The 23,586-nt window shown below is 39.8% G+C and overlaps 1 protein-coding gene across 1 annotated transcript in view; it reads right to left on the bottom strand.

Annotated features, from left to right (window-relative positions):
• LOC122559914 (hairy/enhancer-of-split related with YRPW motif protein 1-like) overlaps positions 1–9,124 on the bottom strand; it is a 20,717-nt gene extending 11,593 nt beyond the window's left edge. Inside the window, exons 1-4 of the mRNA XM_043710020.1 lie at positions 9,073–9,124; positions 2,572–2,638; positions 2,376–2,459; positions 2,107–2,188 (exon numbers count right to left, since the gene is read on the bottom strand). Of these exons, the coding sequence (XP_043565955.1) occupies positions 2,107–2,188; positions 2,376–2,459; positions 2,572–2,634 (229 nt within the window). The 5' untranslated portion in view covers positions 2,635–2,638; positions 9,073–9,124. The remainder of the gene's footprint in view (positions 1–2,106; positions 2,189–2,375; positions 2,460–2,571; positions 2,639–9,072) is intronic.
• Between the last annotated feature and the right edge of the window lie 14,462 nt (positions 9,125–23,586).

The raw sequence follows: 23,586 nt of genomic DNA on the forward strand, positions 1-23,586 counted from the left end.
CGAACCAGAGGACACAGCTTAAAAATACGGGGTAGACCATTTAGGACAGAGCTCAGGAGAAACTTCTTCACCCAGAGAGTGGTGGCTGTGGGGAATGCTCTGCCCCAGAGGGCAGTGGAGGCCCACTCTCTGGATTCATTTAAGAAAGAGTTGGATAGAGCTTTCAAAGATAGTGGAATCAAGGGTTCTGGAGATAAGGCAGGAACAGGATACTGATTAGGAATGATCAGCCATGATTATATTGAATGGTGGTGCAGGCTCGAAGGGCTGAATGGCCTACTCCTGCACCTATTGTCTATTGTCCATTGTCTAGGACCATTGTATTGGGTCTAAGAAGAAACAAAGCTATTTTGCTTATTATTTCATTGCAATTTTTTTAGTTCATAAAATATTTTTACCCTCAGGTCTTTGCATTTTCTGTTTTCATTAATGTATTTTAATGTATCAGGATAAGTCACTTTAAAAAAGAAGTTCCAACATCACAAACATGCTGTGCTTTTTGTGCATAAAAGAAAGCGAAAAGAGATGAAAATTCAGCTTCGAAATTCAAAGAAAAAATATTAAGTGTTTCCTGGGGCAGAACTGTTTATGTTGATTGAAGCACATTTTATTTTAGGCATATTTGAATAAGATTGGAATACTTCAATGTAATGCGAAATCAGCAAAAGGGTTGCAACATTAGACATATTTTGTCTTGTGTTGAAGTTCTTTCATTGTGAAAACTAAGCTTTTGGATATTGTGGACTGAATACTTACAATCTCTGAAACTTTCATTCAATTCCAGATGAATTTTAAAAAAGCACCACATTAATCCAGGTTTACCACTGCAAAGGGTTTCTGTGAAACTCAGGCAGAATTTTGCTTTCTGCCCAATACTCACACTGCTGGGCCTGGAGTCCACTTGGATCGTAACTCCAGGGTATAATTTTGCATGGCAACGAGCCAGACATTAAGGTCAGCAGGAAGGCACCAGTGGTCATCTATTGCTTCTAAGAAAGTTGCCCAAGAATCTCTGTGGCATGGCTTTCAGTTTCAATTTGGTGTCAAGTCAAGGGGAGCTCTATGCAACTTGCAACGCTGATGTCATCAAGCTACATTAAAATATTCTCACTGGCACCAAACAGGACTTCAAATGCACTGATTTTTTTTTCTCCCCATTTACATTTTACAAAGAGAAAAATACCTTTATGCTTAAATTTGGTGCTGGAATATCAAATGTAATTCTTAAAAAGTATTTTAAAAATATGAATTTTAACATAATGGAAATACTGGCTTTTCACAAATAGAAAAAAATAGTATTCAAGGGCTAACTGTTGAAATTGTTTAGCAACAGTTATGGATTTTGCATTCAAATTAAAAGTATAGTTGCGCTGCATTCGATGAGGTGTTAATTTTCCAAGCCTTTTTTCAGAGATTAAAAGTATGAAAGCAAATTCTGTCCAGTGAAATGATTTCTAAGTGGTTGCTATATCTTCTTGAACCACAAAAGCACTGAAAACCTCTGGAGACCTGGAGAATTTGCTGTCAGTTTTAACCCAGCAAAGAAAGGCGGGCAATGGCTTAGTGATATTATCACTGGAGTATTAATCCAGAGATCCAGTTAATGTCCCGGTGACCCTGTTCAAAAAATTGAATAATAATCTGAGAAATAAGAGTCTAGTAACCACCATTAAAACCGTTGTTGATTGTCACACGAAAACCCCACTGGCTCATTAATTCCTTTCGGGAAGGTAATCTGCCATCTTTATCTGGTCTAGACTACATGTGACTGTAGATACTGGGCAATTAGGATGAAAATAAATATTCACGAACGAATAAATGACCAAATGAATGGTTTCGCCAGCAAGGGGGAAAAAACTCCACAACACTGCAATTTGACTGCAGATTAAAATAAGGACTGAAGGTTTGTACATCTTTTTGCACTAAATGCACTTGTTGCCTCGCCGATTTAACTCATGTCTGGAGCAAACCCTCACAAAATGCCTATCGGAAAACGCCATAATTTTAGAGACTATGAGGATTAATAAAATTCTCATTGCAGTACAAATATCGCATATCTTTAAGGAACAAATTTCATTGTTCAAAAATACTGAACGTTACGCTCACCCTTTCCGCCACTTGTGTGCAGCACTTTCAGATGATCAACTGTCATCTGCAGAATTTCAGCCTTTTCCAGTTTTGTTGATCCCTGAAAAATGAGCGAGGTATATTTTGGACGTTAGACGAACCAATGCACACACATTATCTTGTGCAGTCAGATTTTTACTGCTCAGAAAATGTTAAAATTGTCCTGCTCCCCCACCCCGCAACACTCAGTAACAGGATCTGCATTGAATGGTGAACTCTCAGTGTACAATCAGGTTAGATCCTCCTACTTGTTTCTCCCAGGCACTGGGAACTAGTCGGCGAAGTTCAGACAGACTGTTGTTAATCCGATCTCTGCGCCGTTTCTCAACAATCTACAAATAAAGGAAAGATCAACTTTAGGCTATATGACAATAGAGTTATAATTCTCGACAATGCAGCCAGAATGCGAAAAACAAAAGTTTTACAAGAAGATTGGAAACGTACTCCGCGTCTTTTCTTTCTGGCCTGGCTCTGGGACAAAGTCGATGGTAACACGGGTTCTTTCATATTCCTATTTAAAATAAGATTGCCATTAATATTTCTCTTCAGCCTGATTGTTCAATCATTTTAATCTCGAGGCATTTCATTAACTGTTAAGAAAACGAAATTATAAATCAGGTTAATGAAGAATTCATTAACTTATGCTCTTCAACGTCCAGTTCGCTGTCCGAGGGGCTCAATAGCAAAGATCTCTTCATAGTTTAACAGCTCGCTTTCTTATACAAAGCCCTTCTGCTCTGAGAACTGTCTCGGCGAAAAACGCGGTTACAAATCCAGGCAGCTTTCCCACGGTATCAGTTTATCAGCCAGACAGCAGGTCTCAACCCTCCTGAGAACCTCTTTGATTGACAGCACAGCCAGCCCGGGTTTTGTTTCCTCATCCCTGGTTGGCAGAACTGAGCTCCCTTCTTCTGATGGGTTTTGCAGTTGGTCTTTGGGGATCACTGATGACTTGCAACAACCACTTTCCACATCGAGACAGTACTGTGGTCCCTCAGTAAGGTCCTCTTAATCTCAAAACACTTGAGGTCAACTGTGCCTTTCTCCAGCTGCCAGCAGCAACGTCAACACAGAATCCCTTTGTGATCAAATAACAGGCATTGGGAGAGCACATTTGGAATCTTCAATAACTTGTGGATGAGCCCCGATAGCTCCTTCCACTTCCACATTCAATGGAGTGGCCCTCCATTCACAATTTGATTCTCAGAATAACTATTCCTACTGTTACAATGAAATCACAATCAGTCAAAATTGGATAAACTGAACTTCTCATTGTGTGGAAAGGTCAGCCATTCCTGGTAGCAGAATGGGAAGTCAGACAGACAGATGCCAATAAAAAATATTGACTGGTAACTCCAGATTAACTGAACCCACCTATCATGTCACCATGCCACCAATCAGATTAGAGTTAGAACGACTATAGATAAAATCATGGCAAGCCACCATTCAACATGGAGACCAAAAAAGAAAATGCAGGAAAATCTCAGCAGGTCTGGCAGCATCTGTAAGGAGAGAAAAGAGCTGACGTTTCGAGTCTAACTGACCCTTTGTCAAAGAATAAATTTGCTTTTATTCAACATGGAGATCTCTCTGTGAATCCTTGCAAGTATGGCTATATTGGTGGGAAAACTAATAAGACTCCTGTCAGTTGGAGACAAATAGAAATGGATATTTCGAATGGAAAAACATAGAATGAAGCAAAATGATACAGTCAGGCCATTGTCCAATGAGAATTAATTGATGAACAATGATATTTGTATATATTTACTCTGTCACTCTGTTTTTATTTTCTTTTTTATACAGAACATAATTGCAGAGAAACCAAGTAGCATAGGCATCACCTTGGTTATCTTGAAGCAACGCTCAACACATATTTGTGTGCAGGCCTCGTGTGATGCAACTTAGTGCGATTTTACTGTACATGTATATATTAAGGTGCATGTAGCAATACCAACAGCGTGTTAAACATCAAATCAAGCAGAAATAATCCTAAAGATCGAATTAACATCTTAAAATCTTATTCAGCAATCTGACATGCAATACAAACAGGCCCAACAGCCCAAATCAATGCAAGAGGTAAAAATATAGTATTTAAATTTGTATTTAGAATTTTGCTCCTTATCTGATTTGCCTTGATATAACATTGCATAATAAATGTAATAGGAATTGTAAAACACCTATGCATTTTGCAGTTTCCCATCAAATCCATTCTGTGGTGGTCGACAAGAACCTACATATCTGACTCTGTAGAGATTTTGAACTTGTCTTTGTTAATTTCAGTTTTGTGCTGAAAGTGAAGGTTCCATGGGACTGAATAAATGTGAAGGTTTCTTAGCCTAGACCAAAGATTATAAATAAGAGTGAGCATTCCTCTGGAAAGTTTCGGCATAGGCACAATTTCTGGAACAATCAAAACTACATCCTGACACAGTATGTCGAAGGACCGACAAGAGGGGAGGCCACACTGGATCTGGTGCTTGGTAATGAACCAGACCAGACGTTTGATTTAGTGGTGGGTGAGCACTTTGGACAGTGTGACCATAATTCAGTTACGTTTAGTTTAGCAATGGAAAGCGATAGGTACATGCCACAGGTCAAGAGTTATCAATGGGGCAAGGGCAATTATAATGCAATTAGGCAAGAATTAGGATGAATAGAATGGGGTAGCAAAATGCAGGTGATGCAGACAATGGAAATATGGAGCAAATAGAATAAAGGAGAACCCCAAAGCTTTCATAGGTATGTGAGGAATAAAAGGATGACTAGGGTAGGAATAAGGCCAGTAAAAAACAGAAGTGGGAAGTTGATTGTGGACCCTGTGGAGATTGGAGAGGTGCTAAATGCACATTTCTCATTGGTTTTCACTCAGGAAAAGGAGAATATTGTGGAGGAGAAGAATGAGATACGAGATATTAGACTAGAAAGGATCGAGGTTAGTTACGAAGAGGTGTATTAATTCTAGAACAAGTGAAAGTAGACAAGTCCCTTGGGCTGGATGGGATTTATCCGAGGATTCTCTGGGAAGCTAGGGAGGAGGCAACAGAGCCTTTGACTTTGATATTTGAGTCATCATTGTCTACAGGTTTAGTACCAGAGGACTGGAGGATTGCAAATGCTGTGCCCTTGTTCAAGAAGGGCAGCAGAGATGACCCAGGTAACTATAGACCAGTGAGCCTTACTTCTGGTGTAGGAAAGGTTTTGGAAAGGATTATAAGAGGGAAGATTTATAATCATCTAGCAAGCAACAATTTGATTTCAGATAGTCAACATGGTTTTGTCAAGAGCAGGTCGTGTCTCACAAACCTCATTGAGTTTTTTGAGAAGGTGACCAAGCATGTAGCTGAGGGTAGTTGACATGGTATACATGGACTTCAGTAAAGCCTTTGATAAGGTTCCACATGGTAGGCTGTTGGAGAAAATGCGGAGGCATGGGATTGAGGGTGATTTAGCAGTTTTGATTAGAAACTGGCTTTCTGAAAGAAGGCAGTGAGTGGTGGTTGATGGAAAATATTCAGCCTGGAGTCTGCTTATTAGTGGTGTGCCACAAGGATCAGTTTTGGGACCACTGCTGTTTGTCATTTTTATAAATGACTTAGATGCGGGCTTAGGTGGATGGATTGGTAAATTTGCAGATGACACTAAAGTCGGTGGAGAAGTGGACAGTGTGGAAGAATGTTACAGGTTGAAGGGGGACTTGGTTAAACTGCAGAATTGGGCTGAGAGGTGGCAAATGGAGTTCAATGCAGCTAAATGTGAAGTGATGTACTTTGGGAAGAATAACAGGAAGGCAGAGTACTGGGTCAATGGAAAGATTCTTGGTAGTGTGGATGTGCAGAGGGATCTTGGAGTCCATGTGCATAGATCCCTGAAAGTTGCCACCTAGGTTGATAGTGCTGTTAAGATGGCATACGGTGTGTTAAGTTTCATTGGTAGAGGGATTGAGTTCCGGAGCTGCAATATCATGCTGCAATTATACAAAACGCTGGTGCGGCCGCACTTGGAATATTGTGTACAGTTCTGGTCGCCATATTTCGGGAAGGTTGTGGAAGCATTGGAAAAGATACAGAGGAGATTTACCAGGATGTTACCTGGTCTGGAGGGAAGGTCTTATGAGGAAAGGCTGAGAGACTAGGGTCTGTTCTCATTGGAAAGAAGCAGGCTAAGAGGGGATTTGCTAGAGACATACAAGAGGATCAGAGGATTAGATAGAGTAGACAGTGAAAGTCTTTTTCCTGGAATGATGACGTCAGCTTGTACGAGCGGGTATAACTACAAATTATGGGGTGATAGATTTAAGACAGATGTCAAAGGCAGGTTCTTTACTCAGAGAGTGGCAAGGGCGTGGAATGCCCTACCTGCCAATGTAGTTAACTCAGCCACATTAGGGAGATTTAAACAATCCTTGGATAAGCACGTGGATGATGATGGGATAGTATACGGGGACGAGCTGAGAATAGTACACAGGTCGGCGCAACATTGAGGGCCGAAGGGCCTGGTCTGTGCTGTATTGTTCTATGTTCTAAGACAACTGCAATGGAGTTTCTAAACTGGCCATTGGAGAAGTTAATCAAATCCACATTTACAAAATTTGATATACATCTGAACTGAAAGAATGCCACAAACATATTTTGAACTTCTTCACCTACACAGCACATATGCATATTATTTGTTCACAGTGGACATTGATAGTAAGGTAAGCATTTCTAATTGTATTTGGGAAGATGGCAGTGAGTTGTTGTCCATATGTTGTAGGTCTATCCATAATCATGTCAGGAAGGAGTGTCAGTTCACTAGCTTGGTTATGTGGGCCCAATTGTTTAGGGAATAACAGAGGTGTTTAATAGCTTTGTTATATTTCAGGTTTAAGATAGGAATTCAATTTAAGCAAAGTGAGCTACCAGATCAGATTGTTGCCTCCATGCTGCCTTGTGGACATTGAAAATGAAAACGGACTTTTTAAAAAATAATGGGAGAGTTGTTGAGCAAGCCCTGTGCCAATAGCAAAAGTGTTTTAAAAGCTCCAGGGGATAAGGTTCCTAAGCTTTACTTCACACCAGTGCAATACCAAAAGCTGTGCAAAGCTACCACCTTAATGTGGAGGTTGAGACTGCTGACATTCACTTGACTGCACAGCTGAATTGTGGTAAATAGTTTGTGTCAACGACAAGTTAAATTTGTTTTCAATAAACAGGCAGCAGGTTTGAGGCAAAGGCTGAGTTTTTGCACTATTTGCAATGTACTGTGAATTCTTTATCACCCAGTAATCCTGAATGGTCACAGCAAGTTCATTTGACAATTCTTTATTTCATATTTTAAGTTTTATGCAAACTCAGTTATTTGTGATTTTAAAACTTGCAATTTTTACAACAATATTGCCAGCATCAATTTCTAAACTCTAGGGCAGAAACATTGTAAGTCAGATCTCTGTGCCTGAAAGTCTTGGGTTCAAGCCTCACTTGGCCCTAAGGTGAGTCATAGTGTCGGACAGTCAGACAGCACAAAAACAGACCCTTCGGTCCAACCAGTCCATGCCGACCATAATCCCAAACTATACTCGTTCCATCTGCCTGCTCTCGCCCCAAATCCCTCCAAACCTTTCCTATTAATGAATTTATCCAATTGTCTTTTAAATATTGTGAACTGTATCTGTACTCCACCCTTTCCTCTGGAAGTTCCTTCCACACTCAATCCACTCTCTACGTAAAAAGAATGCCCATCGTGGCCTTTGAAAATCTTTCTCCTCTCATCTTAAACATATGCCTCCACCGTAGGCAAAATAAAAATATTATTTTTAATTCCAAAACTCCTTTGTCGCCTGTTAGCCTGTTTGTAGATTTTAAATTAGGCAGCAGCAGAACAGAGATGGAGAGTTCAAAGGGCAGATTTCCTGCCACTGATGGGGAGAAACCTGAGACACAAGAGGCGCCGGCTAGCGACGCTGTATGCTCCACACGTGTGACACAGAGCAGCGTGGGAAGGTCGAGTAGCCGCAGCGATTCCACTGTTAACTTGGACTCCTGTTTAACAGGCGCCTGTTGAAGGATTATTTCAGCGGCGGCGACTGGACGCCTGTACCATAGCGTGATCTGAAGTTTAAGAGGGTCTCAAGTTTAAATCAGTGAATTTGTTTGACCAGTGCATCAAGTCATCGTTAAACTCCATCATCAGGTTCATTGCAATTTTCCTTAGTTGTCCAATTCTCTATTAACGTTCACCGATGATATAAACCTGATACTAGAGTTCACCTTCTCGATAACTGATGTTTCTGCAGCTTTACAGTTTTTTCTCCTCCCCCCCCCCCCCACCCCCATGCCATTTGCGGTCACCGCTGCTAACATTCCCTAAAATGTTCATGCAATTGAATAAGTCAACCTAATATGAACAATTCTACCTTGGGTAAAATACAAGTCGTTTTACGTACCCATCCAATTCGATTAGCACCCCGAGAGTAAAAGTAGAATTGTAGCATGACCAATTTAAATATGCAGCATCCATTATAAACGTGGACCTGGAATTTTGTAACCAAAAATTAACAATAAAGAATTGAAATCCTGCAGAAGTGCGTCAAAACTTCCAGATAGGGATCCACAGTACAGTAAAGACTCTTGCACGTAGCATGTACTCCCTGTCGCCACAATTGCTTCCTCCAACATTGACTCCATGTTCTTCTTCATAACACCGCTGCGGTTTTCAGCGAGTGCATCCTTTAATTGGGGGCTCTTGCCTGACTTTCACAATTAGTAGGCTTTAAAAAAAGGCATGCGTTTGCAATATTAATTATGGCAAAACTAATAACTCTGATAGCTACATAAACATTTTTGAGTCCACACTTTTTAAATGAAAATCCAGAGTTGTTTTCAGTGACTCTAACTTTCCCTATAGGATGTACCGTGAAGTGTTCGCCATGAGTACAGTCAAACAGAAACTGACTTGATGAAAACTTACCTTTTTACACTTTTTTGTTGCTGTGAAAACCTTTGGAAAAGTTTTACCTTGTTGTAATGTGTTGTACCTAGGTTTTCAATAATGTACGAAGGCATCATTGTTTTTGAACAGCGTCAGCTTTTACTGTAGAGAAAGAATTGGAGGCTGGAGAACACTGAAAAATAAATTTTTATGTTTTAAAAACAGTTCACATTACAGAAGGTGAAGTTTGGAATGTCTTAGAAAATATAAAGGTAGATAAACCTCCAGGCCCTAATCCAGTATATCCCAGAACATTGGGGGAAATAAAGGAGGAAACTGCGAGACCCCTTGCAGAAATATTTGCATCATCTATCACTTTGAGTGAGGTGCCTGATGACTGGAGGGTGGTTAATATTGTACCTTTGTTTAAGAAATGGTGTAAGGAGAAACAGGGGGATTATAGACCTGTGAGTCTGACTTCGGGTGTGGGTAAATTGTTGGGGAAAGTGAGGACTGCAGATGCTGGAGATCAAAGTCCAGATCGTGGTGCCGGAAAAGCGCAGTAGATCAGGCAGCATCTGAGGAGCAGGAGAATGGACGTTTCAGGCAAAAGCCCTTCAAAGGGCTTTTGCCTGAAACGTCGATTTTACTGCCCCTCGGATGCTGCCTAAACTGCTGTGCTCTTCCAGCACCACTAATCTAGAATTCATCAGGAATGGGGCCTGTGAGCCAAGGGGGTGGAGAGATAAATGGGAGGGGGTGGAGCTGGGGAAAGGTAGCTGAGAGTGTGATAGGTAGATGAAGGTGGGGGCAATGGTGATAGGTCAGAGAGAAGGGTGGAGCGGATAGGTGGGAAGGAAGGTGGACAGGTAGGGCAGGTCATGAGGGCTGGAAGGTTGGATCTAGGATAATGTGGGGAGGGGAAATGAGGAAACTGCTGAAATCCACATTAATCCCATGTGGTTGGAGGGTCCCAAGTTGGAGGATGAGGCATTCTTCCTCCAGGCGCCGGGGTGGTTAGGGTTTGGTGAAGGAGGAGGCCCAGGACCTGCATGTCCTGGGCAGAGTGGGAGGGGGAGTTGAAATGTTTGGCCATGGGGTGGTGGGGTTTGATCGCTGTACAGAGATTCTCCTGGTCCTCGGATGTTGCCTGACCTGTGGTAAATTGTTGGAGGTGATTTTAATAGATAGGATTTAGGGAGGCAAAAGTTGTTTAGGGATAGTCAGCATGGTTTTGTGCAAGGAAAATCATGTCTCACAAATTTGATTGAAGTTGCTACCAAAAAGATTGATGAGGGCAGAGCAGCAGACATAGTTTTCTTGGACTTTAGTAAAGCCTTCAACAAGGTTTCACATGGTAGTCCAAATAGTAAATTTCAGGTCATATGGGATTCAGGATGAGCTTGCTAATTGGATACATAATTGGCTTAATGGCAGAAGACGGCGAGTGATGATGGAGGGTTGCTTTTCGGAATGGAGGACTGTGACCAGCGGTGTTCCATGAGGATCGGTTCTGAGTCCTGTTTTGTTTGTCATTTATATAAATGATTTGGATGAGAAAGAAGGCATGGTTAGTAAGTTTGTGGACAACAACAAAATTGGTGCCATAGTAGACAGTGAAGAAGGTTTTATAAGATTACAAAGGGATCTTGATCAAAAGGGGCAATGGGCTGAATAATGGCAGATGGAGTTCAATTAGTTTGAATGTGAGGTATTGCATTATGGTATATGGTAGGGCTTAAACAATTAATGGTAGGGCCTTGGGTAGCATTGTAGAACGGAGGGGTCTCAGGATTCAGGTACATAATTGTTTGAAGTTTGTGTCACATATAGACAAGGTGGTTTAAAAAGGCATTTAATCAGCTTGCGTTCATTACTCAGTCCTTTGAGTATAGATGTTGGGAAGTCATGTTGAGGTTGTATAGGATATTGGTGAAGCCTCTTCTGGAGTTCTGTTACCAGTTCTGGTCACCCAGTCATAAAAAGGATATTATTAAGCTGGAGATGGTTCAGAAGAGATTTATCAGGATGTTGCCAGGTATGGAAGGTTTGAGTTATAAACAAAGACTGGATAGGCTGGGGCTTTTTTCACTGGAGAGTAGGAGGTTGAGAGGTGACCTTATAGAAGTTTACGAAGTAATGAGAGGTACAGATTAAGTTAATGGTAGTTGCCTGTTCCGGAGGGAGCATATTTTTAAGATCGAGGAGAGAGATTTAAAAATGACATGAGGGGCAAATTGTTTACGCAGAGGGTGGTTCGTATGTGGAATGAACTTCCAGAGGAAGTGGTAGATGCGTGTACAATTACAATGTTTAAAAGACATTTGGATAAATATATGAATAGGAAAGGTTTGGAGGGTATGGGCCAAATGCAGGCAAGTGGGACTAGTTTAGTTTGGGATTATGTTCGGCATGGACTGGATGGACTGATGGGTCTGTTTCCGTGCTGTATGATTCTACGCAACTAAAATATTCTGTATTTCTAATTTCTTTGTTATAATAAAAATATGTTTTTCTAAATTTGATGATGTTTCAATTTATGTGAAAATTCCACATGTGTGTGGTCCAATCAATTATTTCGTGCTTTGTAATATTTTAATTTAAAATGAAAATATCAGAGCATCATTATTCCAAGGAAGGATCACTCAACCCGAAACCTTAATTCTGATTTCTCTCCACAGTTGCTGCCGGCCTGCTGAGTTTTTCCAGCTATTTCTGTTTTTGTTTGTGGCTGCTCACCCTGCTTGATATCATCACAATTGCTGGAAAGCCCTTATGCTGGATGTTCTAAATTCTGGTAATTATGGAAGTAAGGGAATCCTAGCCCTCCAATGACACAGTGGTAGTGTTCCTGCCACTGGGAGGCCTGAGTTTAAATTCTGGATCAGTGGTGCTGGAAGAGCACAGCAAATCAGGCAGCATCCGACAAGCAGCAAAATCGACGTTTCGAGCAAAAGCCCTTCATCCTGACACGTCGATTTTGCTGCTCGTCGGATGCTGCCTGAATTGCTGTGCTCTTCCAGCACCACTGATCCAGAATCTGGTTTCCAGCATCTGCAGTCATTGTTTTTACCGGCCTGAGTTTAAGCCCCACCTGCTCCAGAGGTGTGTAATAACATTCTGAATCAGGTTGATTAGAAAGAATAGGTTACTTTTATCAAAAAGTAAGGACGTGTTCATCTCTTTTTAATAATCTATTGTATGTTTATATTTAACATTTAATTGAAATCTACTGTCTCAATTCAAAATTACTCAGCCCTTTGCTGGGTTTTGCAAGGTTTCCATTGGATGGGCAGTTGAAGTTAAATGATTAAGAAAAGCAGCTAAAAACAATTTTCTTTTCACAGGGGTCATTTACCTATTTTTCTTCAAGCATGTGAAACCAGACATCCCAGTGTGATTTTACACAGAATTGAACAGAGTGCTTGAGAATTTGATGATTACAGAAATTGGATGGGGAGGGAATAAACTTGACAATTTGCTTTAGCCTTTTTTTAACCTTTTCATCCTCCTCTGAATTGGTTCTTACACCACTACAGGGGAAGCTCCTGGCTGTTTTGTAAATGACCGTAAGTGATTAAGATATATTCTATCCCTGAGATTTAGATATAGATTTTATTGTCACATGTACTCAAGTACAGGAGTACAGTGAAAAGTGTATAATGTTGCCACACACAGTGCTATCTTAGGTTCAAAGGTACTTAGGTACAAAAGAAAACTAGATACAAAGTAGTAAGAGAAATAAAGTTAACATTATCCTCATAGAATAAGTAGAAAGATAACAATATAAGATAATAGTTAACATTAAAGTCTTTATTATTTAAACTAGAAAATAGAATAGAATTGAATTGAATTTTTGTCACGTGTATCAAGGCACAGTGAAAAGCTTTGTCTTGCGAGCAATACAGGCTGATCACAGAATTAAGTGGCATAGATAGCAAATAATAGGCAAACAGCGGCAAAAATAAAAATACAGGTACAGGCAAATGTTAAGAGTTTTTAAGTCCATTCAGTATTCTAACAAGAGTAGGGTAGAAATTGTTGCAAAACCAGCTGGTGCATCTGTTCAGGCTTCTATACCTTCTCCCTGATGGTAGAGGTTGTAGAAAAACATTGCCAGGGTGGGATGGATCTTTTACAATGCTGGCGGCCTTTCCTTAACAGCGGGCCTGGTAAATGGATTCTATAGATGGGAGGTTGGCCTTTGTGATTGTATGGGCTGAGTTCACCACTGTCTGTAACCATCTCTGATCTTGAATGGTACAGTTGCCATACCAGGTAGTGATACATCTAGACAAAATGCTCTCGATGGCACATCTATAAAAGTTGGCAAGGGTATTCACTGTCATCCCAATAGAGTAATTAAGTTAAATGCTCAACAGTCTTGATGAGTCCTCTGCTTATCGTGCTCTCTGGTTGACCTCAGCTGCCTGTTCTTGAAGTCACCAGAGACCAGGGACCTCCCTCACCGTTTGATATCCCCAAATTGGGCTGCATCACTGCTGCTGAAGCTGCTGCCTCCCCAAACACCCCCAGTGCTTCCAGAACAGGCCTGGGCAAGATCCACTTGCACACCGAGCTGAGACACCACAATAAGCCACCGAGGGACTAGGTCAAGACACCGCAACAAACTGCCAAGAGACCAGGCTGAGCCCCGCCACAAGCTGTCGAGTGACCAAGGCAGGTACCACCACGAGCTGTCAAGAGACTGGGCCGTGATATTGTTGGACCAAGATACTGTCATGTACTGCCAAGAGACCAGGCCGAGACACTGCCATGGATGCCTGACTGGGTCCATGCTGAGGCCAGGAAGAAACACCAAGAGAAAAAGGTAAAAATAAAGAGAATGAAAGAGAAGGAAATGAGAAATAAATGGATGGAGTGGATGAGCTCTGGCTGGCGCTTCTTACTCTGCTGCCATCTGGGATTGTTTCAAATAGTATAGGAACTAGGGTAAAATTCATAAGATACATAAAAATGAAAATTTAAAAAATGAATAAAGTAACTAACTATTTAATTTAAACACATTAAAGGTAGAAGGAGAGGTAATGTTTCCCTTTTGTGAGATTCAGGAGATCCTGAATGGCAGTGTGAGCTAAGGCAAACACATCTGGAGTAAGCATTTGGTAAGTGTTTTTGCAGATGTTTAAAAAGGAAAAACGTTGAAAAGTGAATGTTGGTCCTTTTAGAAAATTAATCTAGAATATTAAAATGGAAAATAAGGAGATGGCAGATAAACAGAACAGGTATTTTGCATCAGTATTCACTGTAAAGGATATAAGTAGCATCCCAGATGTAGCTGTAATTTCAGAGTTGAATGGAGAGAACAACTAAAGGAAAATTATAAGCACTAGGGAAGTGGTACTGATTAAATTGCTGGAGCTGTGCACTGACAAATGTTTGGGTTCTAATGATTTTAAGTGTTTAAAAGAAATGGGATTGTTGGTGAATTGATTCTAATTTCAAAATTTCCTGGATCCAGGGAAGGTTTCATTAGATTGGAAGATAGTGAACTCCTTTACTAACTCCTTTACTCAGTAAAGATAGGAAGACAGAAAGCAGAAGATGACAGACCAGTTAGTTTAACATCTGTCATAGGAAAAATGTTAGTGAATCTATTATTAAAGACATTATAACAGAGCACTTAGAAAAGTTCAAAGCAATCAGACAAAGTCAATGTGATTTTGTGAAGAATTAATCATATTTAACTAATTCATTCTGGACTGTTGGAGAAGGAATGTGTACTGCAGATAAAGGGGAACCACTGAATGTACTGCACTTGGATTTCCAGAAGGTATTTGATAAGGCGCTGCACCAAAGATTATAAATGGCAGAAAATAAATGTTCACAGTGTAGGGGGAGTAACTTATTGGCAGAGATTGAAGATGGATAGAAGATTAGCTAACTATCAGGAGACTGAGAGTTTTTTTCTGGTTGGCAAGATGTAACAGTGGTTACAAAGGGATCAGAGGTAGGACCTCAACTTTATATAGTTTATATAAATAACTTGGATGAAGGGACCAAAAGTATGATTGACAAATTTGCTAATGACAGAAAGAAAAATAGAAATGTAGGTTCTAAAGAGGGCATAAGGAGGTTACAAAGGGTTATAGATCCATAAGTGAATGGCCAAAGATCTGGCATATGGAATAAAACATGGGAAGTTTTTAACAAATTGTTCATATGATGCAAACTAACACTAGGAAAGGGAAAACAAGTGCCTTAGAGAACATTTGAATATTAGTCATTAATTTGAGATTAGTGGCAAAAGCTGATCGTTTGCTGCTGATGGTGAAATCTAGACCAAAATGTTGGGAAGATTAACAGTGGAGACACAACTGCATTACTTAAATTGAGGGAGGACTACACATTTAAATATAATGCAAAATATGCAATATACAGTCTTTATATATAAATGAGTTATACAGGTTCGTATCCATGATTAAAATAAAATTACAATGAAAATTAAATAAAAATGAAAAATTGTGATCAAATCAATGTCAGGAGAAAGTGAGGACTGCAGATGCTGGAGATCAGAGCTGAAAAATGTGTTGCTGGAAAAGCGCAGCATCCAAGAAGCAGGAGATTCCTGAAGAAGGGCTTATGCCCGAAACGTCGATTCTCCTGCTCCTTGGGTGCTGCCTGACCTGCTGCGCTTTTCCAGCAACACATTTTTCAGAACAAATCAATGTCACCAACAATGTGTTAAAATATAACAAAAATAGAAATTGCTGGAGAAACTCAGCAGGTCTGGCAGCAACTGTAGAGAGAAAAAGACAGTTAATATTTCAAGTCCACTGACCCTTCATGAGAACCTTTGTTCTGATGAAGTACTGGACATGAAACATTAACTTTGTTTTTTACCATGTACAGATGCTGCCAGACCTGCTGAAGATCTCTAGTGTCCACAGTTCTTTGTTTTATTTTATTTCAATGTATATACATATTTTCTTTTAAGGGATGTGTTAGGAGCCAAACATCACAACCATATTCCATTCTGTGCAGATAACCTCTGAACAAAGCACAAGAGATTTTGCCAGTGGGTATTGACTGGTCATTCTTCAAACGTCATATGTCCACCCATATGCAAATATCTATATTATCCTTAGAGCATTAGAAAATGGAAAGAAATATAGTCATTTTCTGATAGCTTCTTCTAATCCTTAAAATTATGCCAAAGAATTACATGGTCAACCTTTGGAAAAATGTCTCGGGAGCATAAATTGTCCTTTAATTGCTACCTGAATCCACTAAAGAGTAGTTGGCTTGTAATTGATTTCAGTTGTAAATAGCATAAATCTCACAGCCTTAAATAGCTACACTGGTTACTCACAGCAAAACAATATATTCTACATGACACAGTACTACTGATTTTTGTGGGAGAAAGTGAGTGACTTAAAGTGAGCTACACCAATAAGATGAATCACTCTGGTATTTGGCATATCTCCAGTGTGATTGCTGTCTTACCCAAATTGTTGGTAATGGGATTTGAGCTTGGAGTGATTGCTTCTACTTGTTTTTCTTTGAATCTGTATGTGTTTTTAAAAATTATGTTAACACTATCAAACAACTGCAAAGATTATATGAAATAGGGTGGATCTAGTTATCTAAAGCAGCAGAAATATTATTTGTAGATCATGTTGAGAGTTCAGTTCCTAGCAGTCATATGCAAAAGGCTTGATCAAGGCAGTATGAGTAACTGCTTGATCACTATCATAATTGCAATCTATTTAGCAATGTCTTCCAAGCTTTAGTTGTTAGAGATCACTCTTGCTGTACAAATGCCGGGAGGAAGAGGAAATATTTTCCCACATAAATGGAGAAACTACTGAAATTCAATCGCCGTGTGACTGCTGGCCTCTGCTGAAAACAGCACTGCTGTTCTGCCTTTCATTACACACGCTTTGTGCACAGATTCGCTGTATAAATACAGCTGTAGGTTTGTCTTGTTCAGACGAGTAACAGCACATTCTCTTTGCTATCTATAACATGAAATGCATTTGTCTGCAGAGGGTTTTGATTTCCGTGTTTCAGTCTCTGGAGCTGTCCATAATCTGTTGTTAACACAATACAGACACCAAACATGTTTTCTCTTGTTAACTAAGGCTTGAAAGGACAACAGCCTATTTATATTTTGCTAAAGCCCTTAAAATGTTCCTGATACACATAGCAAATTTGCTTCTCATATCTGAGATGTTTTAACTTTGAGCCCAGAACTAAAACTTCTGTTAAAGAGAATAACTTGTTATTTGGATCCAGTCAACCACAGAGGTTGGAAAAAAGTGAGGATTGGAAAGAGTGATAAACATGGCCCATTGGAGGTAATGGTATTGGAAACTGGGGCAAAGAGTTGTTTTGGTGGTCGGGAGCTTGGAGGTTATGGAAAGCACAGTAACAGTGACGGGAGTGGAGTAATAATGATGGGGTGCAAGGGAGGGAATGTAATAATGGAGGTTGGGGAGATAAAGTTGGACGCCTTGTCATTTTTTTAAAAATACAGACTGACAAAAAGCACTCCTTGAATTTGTGGGAGGAAGTGAAAAGCATTTTTGGTGGTGAAATCACTGTCTGGAACGGCTGAGGATGAAGCAATCAGGTCAGAAATTTCCTTAGTCCTTGCCTGAGTTACACTGGATAACTGTCACTCCAGGAGAGAGATGTGTTCCAATCCACTCTGTAGTGCAAGATGGGCCATATAGCTGCTGTCCGGCCTACACCCTTAAAGCTGAGTCTGTTGTCAGAGCTTGGTTCCCTTTACAAGACTGTGATAAATTCTTCACAATTTGTCTTGGCATGAGGCTGCTGCAAATAAAACAAGAATCTGCTCAGCATCAGATCACCTGTTCCCTGCACACACACAGACACACACACACGCACAGAACAGGCTTATACTAGTGTGGAACTTACCCTGAAACCGGATATTTTAATGAAGTTTCCTTGAGGACATATTCCAAAACATATGACGGAAGCAAAGAAATGCAGACGCTCGAGTCAAACATCTGCAGATGGCCCATAGCACATCTCTGAGACTGTTGAAGCTTATGTAATATATATTTTTAAAATGACCATTGTCCAAACATGTTTGCAAGTATTAATCAAAGGCTTATAAATGATCATTATAAGTGTGAGTGCACTGTCAAAAGGTGACCACCATCTTGTAGTCTTTGACATGAAGTAATCTCCACTAAATTAAAGTTAATGTTATTTGAATCACAAAATCTTCCATACAAATATTTTGTGTTTACTTCTTTCACAAATGGACAGGCTTTAAAAAAAGGTTTAAAGTTGACATGAATCCTTTGACTCAATGCTTATTCATTATAATGCAAGCCATTATGCAAAATGGGTGAGAATGTGTGACTTTATACAATTGCCTTGCAGACTTTGTTGTAGGCAGAGTCAATAATAAGCAATTTGTTGGTTGTATTATAAAAGTGACTGTGCAAACTGCTGAATTAGCGTAAAAATCCAAAAACCGCACTTGTGTCCAACAGGGAAGTAAATCTTCCATCAGACCTGGCCCATTGGTGAGGTACAAACCTACAGTTTGCATTTTTTTAAATTAAAGTTTGATATTTGCTCTCCTTCTCAATGTGTTGTCTTATATTAAAACCCACACTTGCCTCTCCTGTTACAACTATACCAATATTACAGCGGAATGTATGCCAATTTGACCCCATGGAACATTTCAAAGTCAATTTAAATATATATTTTTAAGGGGTTCTGCTGCATGGTTTCTGCTTCACCAGGAGCCCATGGGGCCTGAAGGTGGAGAATACGTGCCATATATGACCCTTATGCATTCAGCATGCAAAAGGGCTGCTCACCTCATAGTGAGAAACCTTCTAAGGGTTTGACTGCCACCAGTAGTCTGTAATAAATGTAATCCCTGTGGCACCTTTTTAACTTTTAAAAGACCTCCAAAAGCTTCAGTGCCAATGAACAATTGTAGCCATTCCATTGTCCCAGTGTTGTTAGATTGTGACAGAAAATATGATGTGACATGCTAGTCTGTCATTAGGCCCTCCTTGGTGAAGACATACCCTTTACAGCAGATACATTGAAATGTCCAGTGAAAGTGATGTTGGAACAATAATAAAAACAAAATTAATTTATGTTGGAAAACCAACATGACTTGAGGAAAATTCAAGTTAGCATTTCTTAGCTAAAAGTACAATAGATATCTTTGCTGACATCAATGATTATTTTCATAAGTGCTTTGAGATGGCTTGCGGATGTGTAAAATGCTGTTTAAATGCAAATTGTTCCAAATAGCTTTGAGAAAGGACTTCTACAGAAAAGGCTGAAGTGCTTGAAATCCCCACCATCAATAGTGGGCATGAGAGCAAAATAGGTCTGACAAATGTGGGAGAGAAAGTAAGGCTGGAAGTGGTATCTGAAGTAGGATGACATAACAGTATTGAAGATGAGCATTAAACATTGGACAGGTAGCCAGTATAGGTTCACAGGATAGAGTTGATGGGTGAGCTATATTTTGGACAACTCAGCAAGCAGAACATTGAAGTAATCTAGTTTGAAAGTGTCTTTCCAAAAGTGGATTCCCCAGAATGCCATTCAATTCTCCAACTTGTCCTTTGTAAATCCAATCACGTTCCTTTGCTTTATATTTGAAGTGTTTTCAGGACAATTTTTCGAACAGTATGTCCTAGAGCCAACCACGGGGCAGGGTATCCTAGACCTAATGTGCAATGAGACAGAACTATTTCATAACCTCATGGTAAAGGAGTCTCCAAGTGACATTGATCGCAACATAATAAAATTTCATGTTCAGTTTGAAAGGGAGAGGTGTGAGTCCATGACTAGTGTTTTGAAACTAAATAAAGGTAGTTATGACGGTATGAGGTAGAATTGGCTAATGTGATCTGAGAAATTAGGTATAAGGTAAGACTGTAGAGTTGCAGTGGCAGACCTTTAAAGATATGTTTAATTATTCTCAGCAAAGGATTTGTTCCAATGAGGTAGAAAGGCTATATGAGAAGGGTATATCACCTGTGGCTAACTAAGGGAACCAGAGGTCGTATTAAATTGAGAGAAACACTGCACAAATCTGCAAAGTTTAGTGGTAGGTCAGAGGATTAGACAGATCTTAAGAATCAGCAAAGAATGACTATAAAGATAATCAAGAAGCAAACATAAAAGGATGAGAAAGCTACCTAGCAATATAAAACACATAGTAAGGATTTCAACAATTATTGGAAAATAATAACTAAATCTAGGGATCATCCTCCAGAGAGTGTGTTCAAGGAATTGATATTGGAAAACAAAGAAAGAGACTTTGAATAGGTATCTTGAGCCTGTCTTCACAGTAGAAGACTTTGAAAACTTCACAAAGAATAATCGAAAATCAATACGTGTTGGGGGGTGATGAATATAAAATACTCATTATCACTAGGGAAAGGTGCTGTGAGATATTGTGTAATGAGATATTGTGTTGTAGGCTCACCAGCTTGCTATATTCATTAATACCAGGTTCCAGTTCATTCATTCATAACCCTTTGCTAACCCAGTATTTACTATAAGATGGTTTCATCCTTTCATTCATAAAACCCTGGTTCTGCAGTATCCAAATTTAAAAACAATCCGTTCAAAACTATTACTGCATTTCCACACCATCTCAGCATACAAAACAGTACCATCCCCATCAAGTTGCCATGAAACATTATAATATTAATCAGCCCTTATCAACCAACTCCTGGACCTGAACAGATTAAGTATCTGTTAAATACATTTTAACTGGGTCACTTTCCCTAGAAGAAACTAACTTACAAGACAGCGCATGCATGAACTTGCATGAATGAATGAAGCTCGTACTGACAAATAGTAAATAAATCTCACCACACAGCTACAGTAATCAGTTTAATATCCTTTAATGTTTTATTACGATTTCTAACTTATTTAGTTAAAAATCCACAACACTAGATTAGTACAAGCTTTCGGAGTGCTGCTCCTTCGTCAGGTAGCTAGCGGTGCTTCAAAAACTTGTACTTCCAAATAAACCTGTTGGACTATAACCTGGTGTTGTGTGTTTTTTTTTAAACTTTGTCCACCCCAGTCTAACACCTGTACCTCCACGGCATAACTTATGTAGAGCATATAGGCCCAGTATTTTTCCTAACATTTACTAATTTAAAAGAAACAAAGAGCTAACACTTCCTAATCATACAAGTGGACTGGACAGACATCTTATCAGAAGTAACAGCCAGCATTTAACACGTTTTAACCCATCTCCAGTCTCCCAGGACAGTAAGGCCTTTAAACCTTTGTGTACTATAGATAAACAATGTAACACTATAGTAATGAGATTTTAATATATGTAAGAGCTGTGTATAAAGGAACTCTTGTAAAGAACTGTATTTCGGGTTTCTATTGCCGCCTCGAACTTGTGTTGTCATTGCTGAATAAAGAGGCTATTTTTGCCACTCATCCATTTCAGTCATTACTTGAACATGATCCCATAGAGCTTAGCAAAGTATTGGTCCGAAAGTTTAAGTACTTATGACCAAGTAACATACATCCTAGGGAAGTAAAATAATGTGATGGCATAGATAGCAGATATATTCTAGTTTAGAACTTTATAACTCCCAAAGTACCTTGGATTTTGCAAAAGTTCCAGCAGATTGAAACTTAACTAATGTATTACCTTTATTCAAGAAAGGAGGGAGGCAAAAAAGTAGAAATGGTAAGCCAGTTAGTCTAACATCAACCATAGGGAAGGTGCTGAAATCCATTATCATGTGAGTTATTACAGAATGTAATCAGGCAGAGCCAACATCGTTTTGTTAAAGTAAAATTGTGTTTAACTAATCTATTAGAGTTGTTGATCATTTATAGGGGATAGAAGAGAGCTAGTGGAAATGGTGTATTTAGATTTCCACAGGGGTTAGTGCTGGGTCTTCAATGTTTACAACTTATAACAATGACTGGGATGAGAAGTCCAAATGTATTGTTGCTAGATTTGTTAAAATACCCAGATAGCTCAGAAGGGTAAAAGAAAGCATAGGGATATAGCTAGGCTAAATGTAAGGATAAGAGAATGGAGGTTGGCAAAGGTAAATATGAGCTTGTTCATTTTGGCAGGAAGAATAGAAAAACAGTGATCTAATTAAATGAAAAAAGATTGCAGGATGTGATGGGTACAGAGGGTTTTGGGTTTTTGTTACATGAATTACATAAAGTTAGTCTGCAGATACAGCAAGTGGTTGGGAAGGCAAATGGAATATTGTGTATTGCAAATAGAATGGGATATAAAGGTGCAGACATTTTACTGCAGCTGCACAGGGCGCTGTTGAGACCACACTTGTAGTACTATGTAGACTTTTGGTCTCCTTATTTGAAAAAAATATTTGCTTTAGAAGCAGTTCAGAGAGGATTTACTCAATTTATTCCTAAGAATAAGTTCTTATGAAGAAAAATTAAACATGTGGAACTTACTCCCAATGGTGTTTAGAAGAAGGATAAATAATCTTATTGAAACTATAGGGGGGAGGTGGAAATGGGTTTGGGTGGATTGCTGGTCAGAGGGTCGGTGTGGACTTGTTGGGCTGAACGGCCTGTTTCCATACTATAGGGAATCTAATCTAAAAAAAGACCCTGAGAGAACTGGATCGGGTGGATTCTGAGACAATGATTTCTCTTATAGAGGGGCACTAGAATTTGGGTGGTCACTATTTAAGGATACAAAGAATATACAGAGAAATACTTCCCTCTTTGGGTCCCTCTTCACCAAAAGACAGTGGACGCTGGGTGTACTGAGTTAGATAGATTTTTGATAGATAGAAGAATCAAAGATATAGATAGGAAAGTGAAATTGAGATTCCAATTTTTTTAATTTCAAAAATATACTTTATTCATAAAATAATTTGATGGTCTGTACAGTTGGTCATGCCATACATATGTAAACATGTACATACAGAGATCAGAATTTATCATTTTTTTATACAGGTTTGTACATTTTTCAATCATATGCCCATATAATTAGCTGAGGCGTCAGCAGAGCCCAAATGACTGCATGGGCCCTCTGTTCTTCGTTAGGCAGGCAGACTTTACACAGTGGTCTTTCCCCACCGCGCCTTGGCGGCAGCTGCCCCAAGCTTCAGCGCATCCCTCAGCACGTAGTCCTGAACCTTGGAATGTGCCAGTCTGCAGCACTCAGTCGGGGTCAACTCCTTCAGCTGGAGGATCAGCAGGTTTCGGACCACCCAGAGAGCGTCCTTCACCGAGTTGATGATCCTCCAGGCACAGTTGATGTTCGTCTCGGTGTGCGTCCCGGGGAACAGGCCGTAGAGCACGGAGTCCCGCGTCACGGCGCTGCTCGGGACGAACCTCGACAAACACCACTGCATTCCTCTCCAGACTTCCTCTGCATAGGCACATTCCAGAAGGAGGTGTGTGACAGTCTCGTCCCCACCCGCAGCCGCTTCGAGGGCAGCGTGCGGTGCGACTAAGAGTCCGGGTGTGCATAAAGGATCTCACAGGCAGAGCCCTTCTCACCAACAGCCAAGCCATGTCTTGGTGCTTGTTGGAAAGTTCTGG

This window comes from Chiloscyllium plagiosum, chromosome 20, assembly GCF_004010195.1.
Source record: "Chiloscyllium plagiosum isolate BGI_BamShark_2017 chromosome 20, ASM401019v2, whole genome shotgun sequence".
Lineage (NCBI taxonomy): Eukaryota > Metazoa > Chordata > Chondrichthyes > Orectolobiformes > Hemiscylliidae > Chiloscyllium > Chiloscyllium plagiosum.